The sequence below is a fragment of the Paramisgurnus dabryanus genome, chromosome 12 (assembly GCF_030506205.2).
Source record: "Paramisgurnus dabryanus chromosome 12, PD_genome_1.1, whole genome shotgun sequence".
NCBI lineage: Eukaryota > Metazoa > Chordata > Actinopteri > Cypriniformes > Cobitidae > Paramisgurnus > Paramisgurnus dabryanus.
In genome coordinates, this window is record NC_133348.1 from 22,536,719 (window position 1) to 22,555,281 (window position 18,563).

Here is an 18,563-nt window from a genome sequence, read left to right on the forward strand (position 1 = left end):
TTTGTTATAAAGAACCTCACCAGCAGAGGTCCCACGCGCTTACACTAAAACAGACATAGTTATTGATTTTAATTTTGCATTCTCTCACTTTGTATCTCTCACTCACCCTTCAAGTTTTAGTAAGCTTTAGTATACTGTAGTATGCACGGACACTAGAAAGTACTCTATGTGATGAACTTATGTATGTGTGTGTGTGAGTTCAATTTCATGCAGTGTCCTCTTAGCTCATGACATTTGCCATGGGCAGCTTTCTGACCTCTCAGTGCTCCTATAATCCTATATGCAAATCCGACATATTTAGGTTTTTGGATGGGAAAGACATCCAGAAAGATCCTCAACTCACACGTTAATTGTTAGAAATCCCATCACAGTCTCTATATTAAGATTTTTGTTTTCTGTGAGCTCCCCGAGAAACTGTGGGATCATTTAACATTTATTGTTTTATTGATGCGGTAAGTGCAGGAAATTAACACATAGTCTTTAGTATTCTAGTGCACATTAAGCTCAACAAAAGCCCTCATATTATTTGTATACCCTCTGCATACCATTAAATCCTATTAGTAATTTAATTATACAGTCTGAATTTAAATAGACTGGCTGATTGATTTGTGTATCTCAATTTACATATCATTTTTTTTTTTTTGCTTATCATAGACTTTATTGTCTTTTATTTATGTTTGCTATAGAGAGGGCACACATTATGTCACTATAAAAATTAAAATTTTACCAGCAGACTTTTATAGAGGCATTAGGTGAGATTACAAATAAATGAACTGCACTTGACATTCTTGGACACTTGCAGCTATAAGAAGCCATTGCAAAATGCCATTGATGGTGCCAGATCTTGGCAGTGAGAAAGGCAACGTCAGTGTAGTTAGATTATAAGATACAGGGGCTGGTAAAAGAGATGTCTTTAAAAAAAATGTTTTAAGTTAAATATTGTGAAAATTGGTCAGATTTCCCTAGTCGTTGAGTTGTGCTTGGCATGTTATTGCTCTTGCTCTTATGAATTTTGTAATAAAATGATCTAATTTCTGTGCATAATAAGCATAGTTCTCTCAAGAGTTTGTATATTGTTTCAAACAATATATTCTGGCAGTAATATTTCCACACACAGCATGTCCACCACAAAATAATAAAGCTTGGGTGCAGCTGTCAAAATGATGAAGTTGTTTGTAAGGCTTTGTGTATGTGTCCCTTATTTACAACTCCTCTCCCTGTAGTTCCTCTCCATTATCCGTTTGTTTGGGGGCAGAGGAGTTTGTTTGCGTTTTGCCATCTTAGTTATAGCGAGTCAACATTGCTTTTAACGTTTATATGTCACACAACGAAAGCAGTGCCTATTAACCTCCAGTAAGTAGAGAAACAACTGTGGTGATTTTTATTGTGTTAGAAAAGCTTTTGTAGTCAGGTTGACTTTTTGGCTAATCGATGACAGCAGGGATTCTCATTGGCTGGGAAAATGAAATGACTTCAAAAGACCTCTGTTACTTTGAGGACAGTTATTTCACCTCCACAGGAAATATGGCTGACAATTCTAAATGTGAATTGCAGATACGAGTTTGGTTAAATATGGCAGCAGTATTTTAGTGTTATTTTTCCAGTATTCATTATTTTCTGATAGTATGCTGCATGGTTTCTCCCACCTATGTGTTCCTTTATTCTGTCTTTCTCTTTCGCTTCTCTCTTCGCTTCTTCCACGTCCTAGAAGTCTTCATTTGCGTCTGGGTCTTATGTAATGTACCGCGGCTCATCTAAGCATGGCTGCCCCTGGCCATCCTGAGCATGCTCTTTTGTAATGCTTGTCACAATGCGAGGTGTACAAGCACATTACACTGTTTTAGTGAATAAGACACAGACAGAAGCAGGCACAGAATAAAGGTAATAAGAATGTGATACACTTAAATATACAAGCAAAAAGAGGCCGTGAACAAATATACTCTAGCAACAAACTGGAGGAAGAAGAAAGTGGAGTTTGTGCTAAGATGATACATTTGGAAATAAAGATGAAATGACAAGGAAATCATAGGGCGATGAGAGAGCAAAAAGACAACAGAGGAGGAATAAAAGGATGTCAGAAGCCAAAAATAGTTGAAATGAAAGTGCTATCTCATGCTTACCAGAACTGAGAGCTGTATGTGTTTTTGTGTCCGGCAAGGCAGACAAAGTCAATATCTACACTTTAGTCTGTTTATCCTACATGCTTAGGATCCATAATGGCCAATAGATTTTTTTTTTTACAAAACTCTGTGGTATACTGTAAATGTAGGTTTATCTTAATAAAATCTGTTTTCATTCAGCTTTTCCCTTCACACTAGAAATGAAAGCTGGTGTACTTCCACAAGACAGCGCAAGAGCACATACAATGCAAAAGGATTACGTACGTAGAGAAAAAAATGCATTATGCAGTAATGGTAATGGGTCCAAAAATAGAAGTGTGCCTGTTCAGTGTCATTACTTCTCATTGGAGTAATTGCCAGGAGTAATGTGCAGATGAGCTTAGAGGAGAGGTAACTCTGTATCACCTAATGGCAGCAGGCAGGAAGGGGTCCCACATGGGGTGCATGCACTCCTAGCAACCTATAAGACTGATTTAATGTCTTTGTCATCAACGTTTGAAAGACCAAAATCAACACAAAAATTGTTAGAGTAAAGTAGAACTGTCTGTTGTCTGTCCCGTTTTGTGGTCCAAGTATTTTGTGGGATTGAATAATCTTCAATTTCCTAACTAGAGGATCCTTTGCATGATGGAGATCCACTTCCAACTTCATTTTCTCTGCTCAGGTTGTTCAGAAGTTTTTTAGTAAGAAAAATCTTCTTCCTCTAACCTGCCTTGCGTCAAATCTGATGAAGCCTGCAGCAGTGGTAACCTTTTTTGTTAGAAATTATGAAAAACAGATTTAAAGTATTTTAGATATCAAGTTTTTTTTTATCTTTTTACAGAATGTTTGTACTTTTTGTATGTAGAAAGCATTAAATGACTTTATCTGGGTTTTCACAGACAGGACCATATCACACGATCCTGTAGGGTCAAGAAATGGAGTAAATAAGAAAACTGTAGGGTTGTCCACCTGTATTGCTTTGAGCTTGTTTTAAAGCCAGCAGATGCATTTACAACATTTAATTAGCATAAAAGGACACATTTTAAAGCTGTGATAAATCCTGTCCATTTAGACAAACGTGTTTTATTAAAGCTGACACATACTAGCCATCAGGAAACGTCAAACTTTTCCGACCTTGTCAGATTTTTCTCAGCTGGCGTTCACAAAGTGTAAAAGTGAGATTGAATCGACAACTCTCTTCAAAGCCGTTTGCTTAAGACAGGACCTTCGGACGGAGATTGGCAGTGGTTATTTCCTAATGCACATCTTGCTGGAAGTAATGGAGTCAAATGCTGACACACAAAAAGTGTCACACTGTAATTGAATAGAGAATTATTGCAAGATAAAGAAAGACTGCAACAGGCCGCGGAGACGGAGAAAGGGTCGCAAATTTTTTGATAGTGAAGAGCGCAGTGCGCACAGGGTTTTCATAATCAGAGCCATTTATAATCTACTTCCCTCTTTTGTAAAATCCTAAAGTTTTGATTTTGAATCATGGCCTTTGGTGTTTCGTGTTAGAAAAGCATAGCTGCAGATGCCTGGTGGTATGATTCATTTTCTGTTTTAGCACCTGTCATTCCTGAGTCAGAAATACTAAGAAACATGAAAGTTTTGAATATACATTTATGTTGTAGTAATATTTCATCTGTCAGTTCCTTTGCATATTTATTTATTTATTATGTATGCTTTCTTATGAAATTATGTGATGTACAGTTGGGTTCATACGTTTACATAATTACATCTTGCAGAATCTGAAAAATATTCAAAAATTGTATTTGAAGAGTTTGCTTCCAAAACGCAATAAATCCATTTTGACTAATTTTGGTAAAAAAGTGACAAGATGAAATCACTATTTTCTGTAACAAATTTTCACATAGCATCTTTAGGTTATAATAACATTAAACATTCAAATCCATAATTAGATTTTCAAAGATTTATTATAAAAATTTATATTTTTTTCCACAAAATGCAATAAATCCATGGCAAGTTTTTTTTTAAAATGCTATATATTGAATCCATATATAAATGTGCATTCATTTAATTAACTAGTGGTATCAAAACACTAACTTTGTAATATTCAGAACACTGGCATTGCTGCTGTCATCCTTGGGACGAAGTTGCTGAACTTTTTTAACAGCGATCAGCTGTAAAAATTTCATTTATTGGATTCTGCAGAGAAGGAGGACTGGCGTTTATCACGTTTTGGGAAAAGGGGAGAAAAGATGACAGAATAACATGGTGAATATTGGATGTTGCGTAAAATTAATAATTTACTTTTTAATACTAAAAAAAGACTGATTTTGGTGGTAACTAGGGATGCACCGATACCGATACTGGTGTCGGGTATCGGCCTCGATACCACATTTTCTAAAGTACTCGTACTCGTTAAAAGTCCCCCGATACCAGGGATCGATACCACGGTCTGAGAAATGTCTATGTTTGAGCGGCGTGTAAGGGGTTAATGCCTCTTGTGTTGTCCAAAGAGGCAGAGTTTACAACAAACTGGAAAACTAGTCCTTTGTTTTTTTGTTAAATTATATGACTAAAGCTGTTACCTGTAAATTTAAATCATGTTTTTTATTAAGTTCTCTGTATCGGTATCGGCAAGTAATGAAATGCAAGTACTCGTACTCGTACTCGTATTCCAAAAAAGTGGTATCGGTGCATCACTAGTGGTAAAAATATTTTTTAAAAATGGCCTTTATCGCGTTTTGGAACCAAACTCTTCATATGATATTGTGAAGAGCAACATTTCAGCTGTTTGTTGACTCCCACATGGGCTCTGCATTCATTGCAGTCTTTCAACGCCATCAATATGTCCTTTATTTACTATTTACTCACTAAGCTTTTGCCAGCCTCCCATCATGAACATAAAGTGCTGACTGATCGCCTTAGGCTCCACGTGAAACTGTAAGTGAGATCAATGTGAATGTGACAGCCACTTGGGATATTTAAAGTCTGTGTGAACTGACATGAGCCGTTATTGAGAACAACAAAGCTAATTCATGAAAGACGCCAGTAAACGCAGCGTTAATTTGCCTCGGGTGAGATTATATGGATTAGGCTTTCTAGAGTCTAAATATTCCCTAGTTTTCACTGTACATACCACTGGACAAAACGGCCTCAACCTTTCAAAGCCAGTGTATTGGATGTTCTTTTGCTTTGAGGCATCCTGTATTGCTTTATCTTAGTGATGTTTGCTTTTCTCAGTTTTAATACTGATCTATTGGCCTGACTTTACCCGCAAGCATTGTAATTGGTTATCGTCACCGTATCACAATAGCTTAGATAGCATGATAGCTTAGTCTGCACAGACTTAAAACTGTGTTGCCATCATGCTGAAAGGCCTACTACACTATTCTTTATAAGTTATTAATGCTTGACTTCATGGCAAAGACTTCATTAGTTTGAATGTGCTGTCTTCATGGTGAATGCAATATATCGCCAGTGACAGAACATTACACGGTTATCATATCACAATTCATGATCTGCAAACAGGATGTGGGTCGCTCACATCTCCGGGGAGCACTTCCCTGCAGTTGGCCCCTGATATGAGGGGGCCAGGGGCCCTGGTATGGAGGCCTCTGTAATGAGTCTCCACTCGTCTTCCTCAAGGGGACAGCACTTCATGTTATTCTTCATGCATAGCATTTCAGCTGCTCCTGCAGACAAGGTGGGCAGAATGGTGACTATTTAAAAGAGAAGAGAAACATCTATCAATTTCTCCCACTCTCTCCCACTAACCTTTAGGATGTTTTCAGACCAGTAGACCATTTAAATTGTTACAATTTTCCATTTTCTGCATGGTTCAGTTTGCTTTAACATGGCAAAGTTTTAAAAGGGACCAAAATCTGTTAGTAAAACTCTGCCCTTTTTTTTAAAGCAATATCATCATTGTTTCTCATCATTGTTTAAAGTCCCAAAATCAAAATTGACAATTCTTGTTTTTTATGTAATATTGAGGTGTGTATTATAAACTTAAATAAAAATCTGTGTAAGGGGCTAATCGCACCAATCGCGCTTTAAACGCTCGGAAACGCAAGGCGCGATGCACTGCCTTTTTTATATTGCTAAGCAACCACTGAGTTAGCTGTCTTGTCAATCAAATATTGAAGCGTGAGCGCTCTTTTGCTGTTAACTGTCATATTAGCAGAAACTTTAAAAAGAGGGCACTTGTTCTGACCTTGTTTGAGGGTGAGAGGTGCATAAACACACAGGAGAGAGTGAGCGAGTGGAGTCTGGTTCTTCAAAGCAACTGTAAACTTCCCTCACCACAACGTAAGGCCCGCCTCTCCCCTCATTCAGTTGGACAATGGAAAGACGCAAATGACGTTGGGCGACTCTCCGCGTGCTGGTTGGCGGCAAAAACAGCAAGGCGCTCGGTGCGCATAAACAGCGCACAAACGCTCCCACGTTGTTTAAATAGCAAATGCATTTTTGTAATTATTCAATGAGCGGTTCGTAATACTGGACAATAATGAGCCTTTGGTTATCACACACATGGATGCGCAGTAGAACACAACCCTTTTTATAATATGAAAAAATGAAGGGTTAAAATTTTAATTATTTTGAGTATAGTGAGTCTCTTTTGGACATAAATGAGGAACGATTATGAGACGTTAGAAGGCGTAAAGAGATGTTTTACCTAGTTTTACTTAGATGTTGTAGCCTGGTAATTAAATGTTTTGCTTTAAACAAATGCAAATATTGCATCTATTTTTAAATGCTACCTCACAGATTTATTGTATATGATGACTCTGTACCTGTGGATATGGTGAGATTGAAACATTTTTAAGAAATGCTTTTAAAAAATAAAAAACTCATGGCGCTGTCCGAGTGCTGAAAAGTACAAACCTTTTCATACATACTTGTAAATTATTTTTTATTATTTTTTACAGCAATTAAAAGCCTGCTATTTGTACTTCCATGACTAAAAGAAAACAGCTTTTAAAGGTTTTAATCCAAAAAAATTACAATTTCAATACAAGTGAAAAACAATTTTTTAACATTAATCTTAAACTAGGGGTCTTTTTCCTCCACTCAGTTTTTCAGTTTACAAAGTCCGTCATCTAAATAGGAATTAGACATAGCACCAGCGCAACTGGCTTTTAAAGGGGATAAGAGATAACATTATCATTGGTTTATTGCACGTTACGCCCAAAACACACCCATTACTTATTACAAGAATAGGAAAAACACTTTTTGACTGTGCGCTCGGCGCACAAACTATTTTTCCTGTCGTTAAATTAGCAAAAGTGGAATTGGACACGCCTGTTTAGACTGTGCACTTAATGCTGCGTTCCAGGCAGGTTTTTAAACCCGTGACTTACGACTTCAAAACCACGACTCACGACTCTATGCGTTCCAGGCAGCATGTAACCCGTGTTTCCACAACCTTCTACCTGTGAAAGTGCACTGGAACGGCAGTCAAACTTGTGACTTCCCACCTGTGAACTCGTACTAGATCGATGTACTCCCAGTTCAGAGTCGTGAGTTGTGCTTTTGAAGTCGTGATTCACAGGTTACAGGTTGCCTGGAACGCAGCATAAGACCATGCGTTTAGATCATTAAAATAGATTTCAATCAACATTTTGTGGCGATCATTCTCTGATGACGTCAGCTAGACGGCTTGGGGCAGAAGCATCCGATTACTCCGCCCCCTTTAACTGTTAGTCTGCTGCCAGTTCCATTTCTGAACGGAACGCCTACTTTTCTATATCGAAGCAGGGTTCGTCAAAGCCCGGAAAACAGCAGACTAAAGGTTACATATTTTTTTCCATATCTGCCTTGCTTGCGCACATGTCCGCACAACGTGACGCTCTTCATCTCTATTTACCAGCGTGTATAGCTCGTATATGTTCTTTAGACATGAGTGCTCACATCTGAAGCGCACATAAAGGAGCAGTCAACACACGTGTGATCATTGAAGTTTTCTTTATTGTTTAAGAGACATAAACAGCTGGATGTTTATCATTATATTGAAGCAGTGCAGTCTTAAAGCTGTCTTGGGTCTTAAAATGACAGGAGCCTGCTGCTTTCTGTGTCAGGAATGTTCATTAATGAAAATGGAAAACACAGAATTTGAGAATAAATAAACGGCATTTGGGAAAAAACAAAACAGATTTTATAGGGCCTTACATTATGTGCATGGATGTTTAAACATTGTGTGGCATTGCTAGCAGGGATCATTTTAAAACACTTTTTGTATGCAAAAAACTTTTCTATTTTTAGTACATTGTTGTCATGTAAACGTACCATTAGTTCAATTACTCTCTTCCTCACTCTCTCACACTCTTGTACTCCTTTCTTTCTCTCATACTCTTTCTGAGTCACTTTTTAGTTCTGCCGCATTATGAAAGTGTCATAGTGGGGTGTGTAAGTAAGAAGATACAGTTTGTGGGTGACTGTATGTGTGTATGGGGGGGGGGTTATATTCTTACCAACATTTCTGCTACAAATTGCGTGTTGTAATGTCCTCTTTGTTTGGCTATTTTTATACCTGTTTGGGGAGGTTGAGATCGGCTGGATTTAGCCTCACTAAAATCACTAATGAAATCTACAGAGAGAGCAGCAGAGTCTCTGTAATGCTATGGTGCTCACACCTTACATGGCTAGAGCACAGCATTTCAATTATATTGATGCCACCCAACTGCATTTCAATTCACTTTGACAAATTAAAGAACTGATTGAGGTACTTTCAAGTCCTAAACAGGACGTATATCTAATGGCATAGCTATTTTATATGTGCCCATTTAATAAATGTATCCTTAACTTTCTCTTATCTTTGTTTACAGAGACAAGTTTCTTGTTGGGCAATGCACAAATCGTGGAGTGGCCTATAGTTTACAGTAATGACGGATTCTGCAAGCTGTCTGGCTATCATAGGGCTGAGGTCATGCAGAAGAGCAGTACCTGCAGGTGAGTGAGTCTCCCACCTCTATAATCTGTAAGTGATGAGATACAAATACACATAATACGTAAAATGCATCAGTGTCATCGTAACTAAATAAAGTGTGTTTATAGAATTACATTATTTTATAAGCCTATACAGGAAGCCCCAGTAAACCTTTCCAAAGAAAATATGATCAGAGAGACGAATGTAAATCTATTAAACTGATGCAGTGCAGAATGTGCTGGAAAAAAGGATTGAGTTCATCACAATAAATTTTTTTCTGGGCACTGTGATAAAGCATTTTTCCTCTAATGACTCCAGTGCTTGGTTAGCTGTTCTTTAAAAGGCATTAAAGGGACAGGTCAGACAAAAATGCAAATATAGCATTCAATCTAGATGACTTATTATAGACCTTCAGATGACTTAATACTGTATAATGCACAAAATGTATATCACTTATGTGATAATTTTGCATTGTTGAAAGAAAGTCACTATCTGCTCGCATATGTAAAGAAACGCCCTGAACATTTTCCTGAATGTCTCCTTTTTTGTACTTCTCTGAAGAAGAAAGCATATTTCATTTTAAAACAACAGGAGGGTGACTAAATGATGGCAGAAATGTCATATTTGGGAAAACTGTTCCTTAATCCCTAGTATCTGCTTAGCAAGCTACTCGAAGAGCTGTTTCTCACCGGCTTCTCCCAAGAGTCTCCGCTGCGCTCCTCGTTAGCGCTTAATACGCTCAGCAAGGTGCCAATCATAGGAGTAGAAATAGAAATACCAACTTCAGTGATTTGGCTCTACCTACGTACATACAGCGATATGGATCTGCCTACAGACTGAGATATGACTCCAGAGTGACTCAGGATTCAGGGGGAATTTTGGAGGTAGAATTGGCACAAATCTTTGTCAGCTAAAGCAATAAGGGCTGAAAATGTAATACTGTACACCTCTGAGCAGCTTACAGCCATGAAACCCTCATGCGTCATTGAACCTAAAGTGATAAGAAGGTCCAAAACAAATAAAACATTTTGGAGAAATTCAGTATTGTACTAAAGGGCTGCAAAATCACCCAATCCTGACTCTAAAGGTTTCCAAAAGACGACTTGCGCATAGATAATTGTCCTCCTGTGTGCGGTTGAGGTTGTGATGGACATCAGATGCCAAATGAAGGGGGAGAGGAGTGAAAATGGGAAGTAGAGGTAAAGGGAAAGGAGAGAAACAAACAAGAAGGAGTGGGAGAATGATACATAAGAAGAGGGGAGGCAGTTTCCTGTAATTGTACGCCATGTTCCCCATGAACTGTTGCAAACTGTCCTCAGCCTAAAATATCCCTTAAGGAGAATGAAGAAGCTTTTCGACAAAATAGTTCTAACAGATCTGACAATTGCCCTGAAAATGAGAACATTTCAGATTTCCTCTCTTTACTAAGACTACTTAGGTTTCACTTACCTAATTCTTCTCACAAGAAGGCTTGTGTAACTTTCTGAAGTATGTTTTATTGGACGGCACTTTTTAAAACCAAAAAAATACTAGATGCACCTGAATGGACCTGCACATCCAGCCTGATGTCTCAGGAATTTTATGAGGTGGCCAAAATGTATGATTATAAGAAAAAAATGAAATACTCCATGTATTTTTGAGGCACTAATATGCTTTTTTGGTACCAATATACCTCAGAGGTATTTATATGCAGTGGCATGTTTACTATTTTGGGGGCCCTAAGCAGAATTCCTTAGACATCAGGCTGGATGTGCAGGTCCATTCAGGTGCATCTAGTATTCTCCCGGACCCCTTCCAATTTTTGTTTTAAATTATGAAGCTCACAGATAAGTAATTTGTAAAAAATACCACAATATTTCAAAACAAATTACAGTTTTTCATTTTATTTTCATGGCGACTTTAAAGAAATCTTTTCCACGCAATTAGTTCTGGCCTGTTCAACAAGGATAAATAATTTTTTTCATTGTCTTTTTATTAGTTTTGATATTTATACACAAGAGAGAGAAAAAGAAAGAAGAAAAAATATATAAATATAAAAAATATAAAAATAAATTATATATAATAAAAGTAAATAAATAACACAAAAAATTGTGTTAATTATTAAGTAAATTGGACAAGGCACACAATTATTCACAAATCTACAGCTTTGCCATTGTGTAATAACCATGTCCATCCTTTAACATCTTTTAATGTATACCAAATTTGTGAGCTCTCCAGATGTTTCTACCCAGTCTCATGTAGATGCGTATAAATAGCACAAAGTGTAAAAATCGTGCAATATTTACGCCAAATTCCAATTTTTTTGTCGTTTTATTTATTGTTTTTTCAATTTTTTTCTGTTTTTTAAACCATTTTTGCTTGGGTTTAGGGTTAGATTTGAGATTTGCTTAAGGGGGTTATTTAATATACAGGTTTCTCCATGTTTTTGTCTATTTTTAACCAATTGTTGCTTGGAGTTGGGGTTAGAATTGGGTGTTTGGGTTAGGATGTCATTTTTATGTAACAAAAAGTTGTTCTAACCCTAAACCCAAGCGACAATGCTAAAAAAAAAAAAAAAAGAGAAACCAATAAATAAAACAACAAAAAAGATGCGGCATTTAAGTGCGAGGACTGCCGTATCATATGCACACCAAAATTGGAATTTGCAGTATGTATTGCAAGATTTTCACACTTCGTGCTATTTATACGCAACTCCCTGAGACTGGGTTGGATGTTTTCATTGAGATAAATCAATAATGGTCGACCACTAACATATATTTAACTGTTCATATATTTGGTTGTACATGTAGTCTGTTTTACAACTGAAGAATCAACAACTTCTTAAAGATTATTTTTATCACGTTACTTAAATCACTGTAACCCAATAATCCAAGAAAGCCTTTGCTTTGGTACAGTTTGAAATTCTCTAAACTGTTTTAAGTTTAATTGTCTCTGTATCACGTTTCCTTCCTAATAAATAACATTAAAAGAAGAACTTGTCGGATATGTGGCTCTGTTTGACCAGCCTCCACTTTCTGTTCATGTTAAACAGAGCGTCTTCAGTAACTGACAACCTGTGTCATCAGCCACGCCCCCCATGTGCACACGCTCACTGAATTAATTGACAATGAAAGACATGCTAGGGTTTACTGGGCGGACAGGTGTGTGCGCTTCAACCTAACTCTCTTTTTCTGCTCTCTTTGTTTGTCTCACTGTTTTTGTTTCCCTCAACATCCACCTTTCTACCATCTTTCTTCTGCCTTTTACCCTTTTCTCTCGCGTCCACCCGGCAGTTTCATGTATGGCGAGCTTACAGACAAAAAGACAACAGACAAAGTCAGACAGACTTTTGATAACTATGAATCCAATTGCTTTGAAGTGCTGCTGTATAAGAAGAACAGTGAGTATTTCTAGAAATTATTGTTTGCTTGTACCTGCTATATGTAGCAGAAGAGCATGCATTTGTGCTTCATGTTGGATGGGGATTTAATGAAAATGCTGTTTCTCCATACCCAGTTCAAGTCTTGTGTACACAGTAATGACGTGACCCCTATTACCCTGGTAAAATAACTAAGTTATATTTATTAATACTTACTTGAATCAACAATTTATTTTTTTATTTAGTTCTTCATTCTGTAGGTTTACTAAAGGTTGCCAGGCAACATACTATTGCACCTTACCAGCATTCATTTATAATCTTTATAGTTATTACAATACAGTGTACAGTCAAGGATTGCCTTATGCAATCTGAAGTTGAAGTTGGACTTTCATAATCTGTGTTTTATGATGTTAAAATACCCTTGAAATGCCCCCGAAAATAAACTTTTAAGGTTTGTCACGCTCTCGTTTACTTTTTTCTCGTTTGCATTTTTGCTGGTACATTTGTTCATTTACACCTATAGGCATCCAACATTAGGGCACAATGGCATCCTTGCTGCTCTTGGATTTTTCTAATGCAGGTACTATAAAGATCAATATCCCCATGTTGCCTCCAGCCCCTCACAAGATAAAGCTTTCCTGTTAAGCCTAGACGTAATAACCAATTAGGCACGCGGGAACACAGTAAATTTCTTATACTGGTCAACTGAGGGACTTAGTCTCAATTATCTTCCCGTCTCCTTCCTCTTTTTCAATTCCCATCTTGTCTGTCCTTCTCCTGCAATTTCTATTCCGCACCATCAACCCATCGTCATTAATTCCTCTTTTGTTCACCTGACACCTGACCTCTCCATTACTTCTACTTTCCCCCAATATTCTCATCAACTTCCTCCTCTTTCATCTCCCTGCTCATCATGACCTGTTTTGATCCCTCACTTCTTTTATAAATGCACATCTTTCACGTACCACTTTTCATACTCTGCCCTGCTTTCACCCCCTCTTCCTCTCTCACTGCGTTCCTATGGCGCTGTCAGGAACCCCCGTGTGGCTCTACATGCAGGTGGCCCCCATCAGCAATGAAAATGATAAGGTGGTCCTTTTCCTCTGCACTTTCAAGGATATCACTGTCTTCAAGCAGCCTATTGAAGATGAGACCACCAGAGGTAAGAAACCTCAAACTTTCTTTGTCTTTCTTAGCATTCAACGACAGCCCCATCAGTATGGCTCAGGTACCCCCATTCTTAAAAGTAAAGGTTCTAAAAGGTTTTTTGCAGCTATGTGATGAAAGAACCTTTTAAAGGTCCCTTTTTGTGACAAAGTTACAAGATGTAAAATAAGTCTTCCGTGTCTCCATAGTGTGTATATGAAGTTTTAGTTCAAAATACCCCATAGATAATTTATTATAGCATGTTAAAATGACCACTTTTTAGGTGTGAGCAAAAATTTGCCGTTTTTGTGTGTGTCCCTTTAAATGCAAATGAGCTGTTGCTCTCGGCTCGCTTTCCAGAAGAGGGCGGAGTTTCAAGAACTCGTGCTGCAGCGAACCGCCACAACAAAGCAGGAGAATCTCACGCAACAAGTCAGTAGCAGTGTTCAGCCTTATATGTTTGAACCAGTTTAAAAAGTCAATCATCTGACTGTGCTGTGCATATTAAATGCGTGTTTATGAATTAGTAGAGGGTGAGCATTGTGGTCTAGTCTCATGCTGCTTTCACATGCTACATAGTTAATGTTTTAAAATTTTGGCATTTTACAAGAAATCAAACTTCTACAAACACTGTTGTTAGGAGTTTACTTTTTGACCAAACCATAAAAGCATGTTTGATTGAACTAAAACAGAAATCTAGCTTAAACTAAAGATTAAATTTATATGAAATCATATTTTTGTCATAAAATCACATACACAGCATGTTGCTTACTGTATATTGTATATGATGGCCGCGTTGTGATGTCAATCATTCTCTCTCTGTCTCATGTCTCATGCCTTAATCCTCATTTACTTTATAATCTTCAAAGAAAGAGATAAATCGACATGCATTGCTTACAGCAATGGCGGACTCTGTGCTTCAAATAGGTCAGATAGTAACAGATCGTAACTGTCACTGAGTGGAGCTTTCCCTCCGATGCTGTCATCAATGGGGGGAATCTGAATAGCTCCTTTATTAAAAAAAAGGAGTGAGCGGATTTTTACCCTTATATGGAAGTTGTTTCCACACATCTCAGGTAATGTATGTAACCCTTGTTCAGATGCTGTGTCGCCATAGAGATGCTTTGGGAACGCCTTCAGGTGTGAGTGCATCTGAATGTGTATATCAAATCCAATCAATGGTGGGTTGTGACGTCACCGGCGGGGTGACGCGGGAGCCAGGAAACATAAAAAGCGACGTAAAAACGCCCCACTATCTGAAATATTGCCGAAGATTGCTTACAGGTACGCAGGAAGTATGGCTAGGAGGACGCAGCATCTCGTTCTCTTCTCAGGGCTGTCCATAGGCTACATAAGCAAAAGAGATAGCCTCAACTATACATTTACTCAAAGTCTGCTTAGTAGCCAGGAAACCTGTCCGGGCTGAAACAAAGCATAAAAATACCTGCTCTGCTTTCCTGAACTTAGCTGTTCAGAACAATACATGTCCTGTGCTCACGTTTTTTAGTGTGAGAAGCTTCTCTGACATTGTATCCAATGGCTCAAATGGTGCCTCTGATAAGTCCTCAAGCACCACGGACAGATCCCATGCAGGGATCCTAGAATGACTCACAGGCTTTAGCCTCAGAGTGCCACACATGAAAAACGCATGGCTAGTTGGTCTCTACCTAATGAGGGGCCGACCACTAAGGTATGGAAGGCAGATATAGCTGCCACATAAACCTTAATGGTCAAAGGAGACAGTCCTGCAGCCAATCGCTTTTATAAAAAATCCAGAACTGTTCCAAGGGGCAGTAAACGGGGTCATTTAAGTGCTCTTGGCACCACGTTAAAAGTCTTAATTTAAATGTGTATAATTTCCTGGTGGAGGGAACTCTGAATGCCAGACTCACAAGCTTATTCGCTCTAGGCAGGAGGGAAACACAGTGCCCCTCGCCTGAGACTACAGATCCCTCCAGATCAGCACATGAAATGGGGAGCCATCTAGAAGGGAGACCAGGTTCAAAACAATACTTGGGCCGGCCAACACATGGTTACAAGCAACCGCTGCGTCTGTGCTGCCGGACCCTCTTCAGAACTCCCGGTAGCAGAGCAATTGGGGAAAACATACTGGAGGCCCTCAGGCCCTTCCTGTGTCATGGCATCCAGCCCAAGCGGAACTGGGTAAGTGAGAGACAACCAAAGAGTTGTCCCGAATTGCAAACAAGTCAGCTTTTGCTTGGCCGAACCTGAGCCAGATCTGCTCCACAACATCTGGGTGGAGTCTTATTCCCCCGAGCTCGACGCCTGCCTCGACAGAACATCTGCTCCATGTAGACTTGCATATATTTTGACCCTATGGTCTTCCATAGCCACTTCCCAGCCTTAGAGGGATGCATCCATCGTAAGCCTTATGTGATGACCCTAAGCCCCCAATATTGGCCTTCTTGCGAAGGGAACCGTGGTTTCTTCCTTAATACTAAGGCACAAAGCATTTGCATGTGACCTTGATTAGCGAAACAGGTTGCCCCTCAGGGAACCCCAAGGTTACAGGATGGATTCTATATGAGCAGAAGACAACCGAGCCTGCAGTCATTGAAATCCATACTACGCCCAGAAAAGAGGTCCTCCGTGCTGGAGAAGTACTCGTTTCCTGGCGTTTAGCTGATTGGACATTTTTGTCTCTTTTGGCCTTCCATAACTAATCCCATCCTGAAAGAAATGCATTTGTCGTTAATGTCATGCAGCGACAGAACACATCTAACTTTGTGCCTTTAAACAGAATCTCGACATCTTTTCATATTCTTATGGCACGAAGACATGTGCACGTAACCCTAAACATGCAAAAAGGGTTGCCCCTCGGGGAAAAAAACCCTGTTTTTAGCCACCACTTGGTGTGCGATTGACCTAGCTTTGTCTCGTTCCAAGTGGCAGCATATACAAATTAAACAGAAGCGGCGATGGAAATCATTTTACAGTGTTAAAAATAATTAGCTCGATTTACAAAAAAAATGTAGGGCATCATTTTTGCGTCCCTCTTTCTAAGCAAGTTTCACATGGAATTTTAAGCAATTGCTTAATTTTTTTAAGCTTAAACTGCTTAAAATTCCATGTAAAACGTACTTTAAAAAAGTGGGTGCAAAAAGTATGCACTATATAAAGTATAATTTTTTTTAGTAAATCCAGCACATTGTTTTTTTCAGTGTAGTTGCTAAGTATGGTTTTGTCTAGTTTACTCTTTTTTAGGAGAGGCTTAACAACTGATGTTTTTAGGGACTCGGGAAAAGTGCCTGTGATCAGAGAGGTATTTATTATTTTTAAGAGATCAGTTTCTAAACAGTATAGTACCTTTTTGAGAAAGGATGTGGAGAGCGTGTCAAGGCTGCAAATTGATGCTTTAAGATGTTGTACCATAAGATGTGAAATTCTGAGAAAATGACTAATTTCTGAAGTTGCTGTAATGAGATCCGACTGATCACAGTACAATATGAGGCTGGATTGATTGCCATTCTGATTTTACTGATCTTCTCAGAGGAAAAGGTTGCAAACTTATTGCATTTGTTTTTAGAGAGCATTCCACAAGGAACTTGATTTGGGGGGTTTGTTAAGGGCGATTTATAGTCGTGCGTAGGTCCTACGGCGTAGGCTATCCGTAGCCTGTGCGTAGCTCTGCGTAGCCTGACGCGCACCTCACAAAATTTCTAACAGCGCGTCGGCTCTACGCGGACCGCAAGCGCTGTGATTGGTCCACCAGAACCCCTCCCGTCAGGTAAAAAAAACTGCGTCATAGGTATTTTCGTTTGAGACGGTGAAAACAAAGATGAGCCAAGTTGCGGAGTGATTTAACTCAAACTGCAACATAAGTCGCTGTTTATTTACTTCCAACATTGCTGGTCTTCTGAAATTATACACAACAAGTTGCTATTTCTTCTTCGTTTGTGGGTTAACTTGCTTAGCTTCTTCTTCTGTGACGACTTCTGCTGCTACTGTGGTTACACGCGTGATTACTGCCAACCAGCGGTTTCGCGTGTGTTTGCACGTCGACGCGGCAACGACGCAAAAGTATAAATGAAAACCGACGCGGAACCTACGCCTTCGCGGCTACGCCGTAGGACCTACGCACGACTATAAATCGCCCTTTAGTCTCTCAACAGTAGCAAAAAGAGTGTGGGTATTGTTTTTGTGGTGTTTGTAATGTTTGAGAAGAAGGTCTGTTTAGCTGTACCTAGTTCTACACTGAATGCATAAAGACTGTGATCATCCTGACCTTGACTGAAGCTATACCGTCAATAGCATCTTTAACTTTTAAGTTTACATTTTCAAAAAGAACATCAACAGAGTCTGCTGATATATTTGGCAACATTAGCATTCATATATACCTCAATGGTGTTTTCATTTATTAACCTTTTTTTTTTGACATAGACAGATCTAGCCACAGCAGGACAGATCAATAAATCAAAGTAAACACAGAAATGGTCAGATAGTGCTACATCCTTAATAACAGTGGATGAAATGTTTAGACCCTTGCTAATAAGCAGACCAAAGGGTGTCCCCGATTTTGTGTAGGACCATGTGTTTAAAACATTTAACAGTTCAATCGCAGTTTTCTGCATTGTATATATAAATATTGCAATCTCCAGCAATAACAAAACAGTCAAATTCAGAGGTTTCTCAACAGTTCTGTAAAATTATTAACAAATGCTGGGGTGTATTTGGGAGGCCTGTAAATAATTGTAAACAGAATGCGTGGTGTACCTTTTAAAGGAATACACAAATATTCAAATGACTGGTAATCACACAGTAACACTTGCTTGCATTGAAAGGCATCTTTGATTAAAGCAGCTATTCATCCACCTCTTCTAAAAGCTCTATAATAGTAAGAGTTCTGTACATGGTAATGACATAGCGTAAGCCTCAAACACAATTGTTTTCTTCTTTTTATGTAAACCTTGTGCATACAAAAGACCACTGAAAAAACAGGCCATTATCAACATAATTCCTACTGTGACGTTAACGTCAGGATGTATGCCCCAACATTAAATTACACATTCATTTAATTACAGTGTTGCTACAATGTTAAAAC

General features: G+C 38.6%; 1 protein-coding gene across 4 annotated transcripts in view; it reads left to right on the forward strand.

Moving 5' to 3' along the window:
• The window catches only part of kcnh5a (potassium voltage-gated channel, subfamily H (eag-related), member 5a), a 105,559-nt gene that overhangs the window by 1,223 nt on the left and 85,773 nt on the right, over positions 1 to 18,563 (forward strand). For 2 of the 4 annotated variants that reach the window (XM_065257210.1, XM_065257208.1), the window contains exons 2-5: positions 8,897 to 9,020; positions 12,270 to 12,376; positions 13,389 to 13,517; positions 13,862 to 13,933. In XM_065257210.1, coding sequence (XP_065113282.1) covers positions 8,897 to 9,020; positions 12,270 to 12,376; positions 13,389 to 13,517; positions 13,862 to 13,933 — 432 coding nt within the window. The remainder of the gene's footprint in view (positions 1 to 8,896; positions 9,021 to 12,269; positions 12,377 to 13,388; positions 13,518 to 13,861; positions 13,934 to 18,563) is intronic. The other 2 variants (XM_065257212.1, XM_065257209.1) reach the window with 1 other exon arrangement.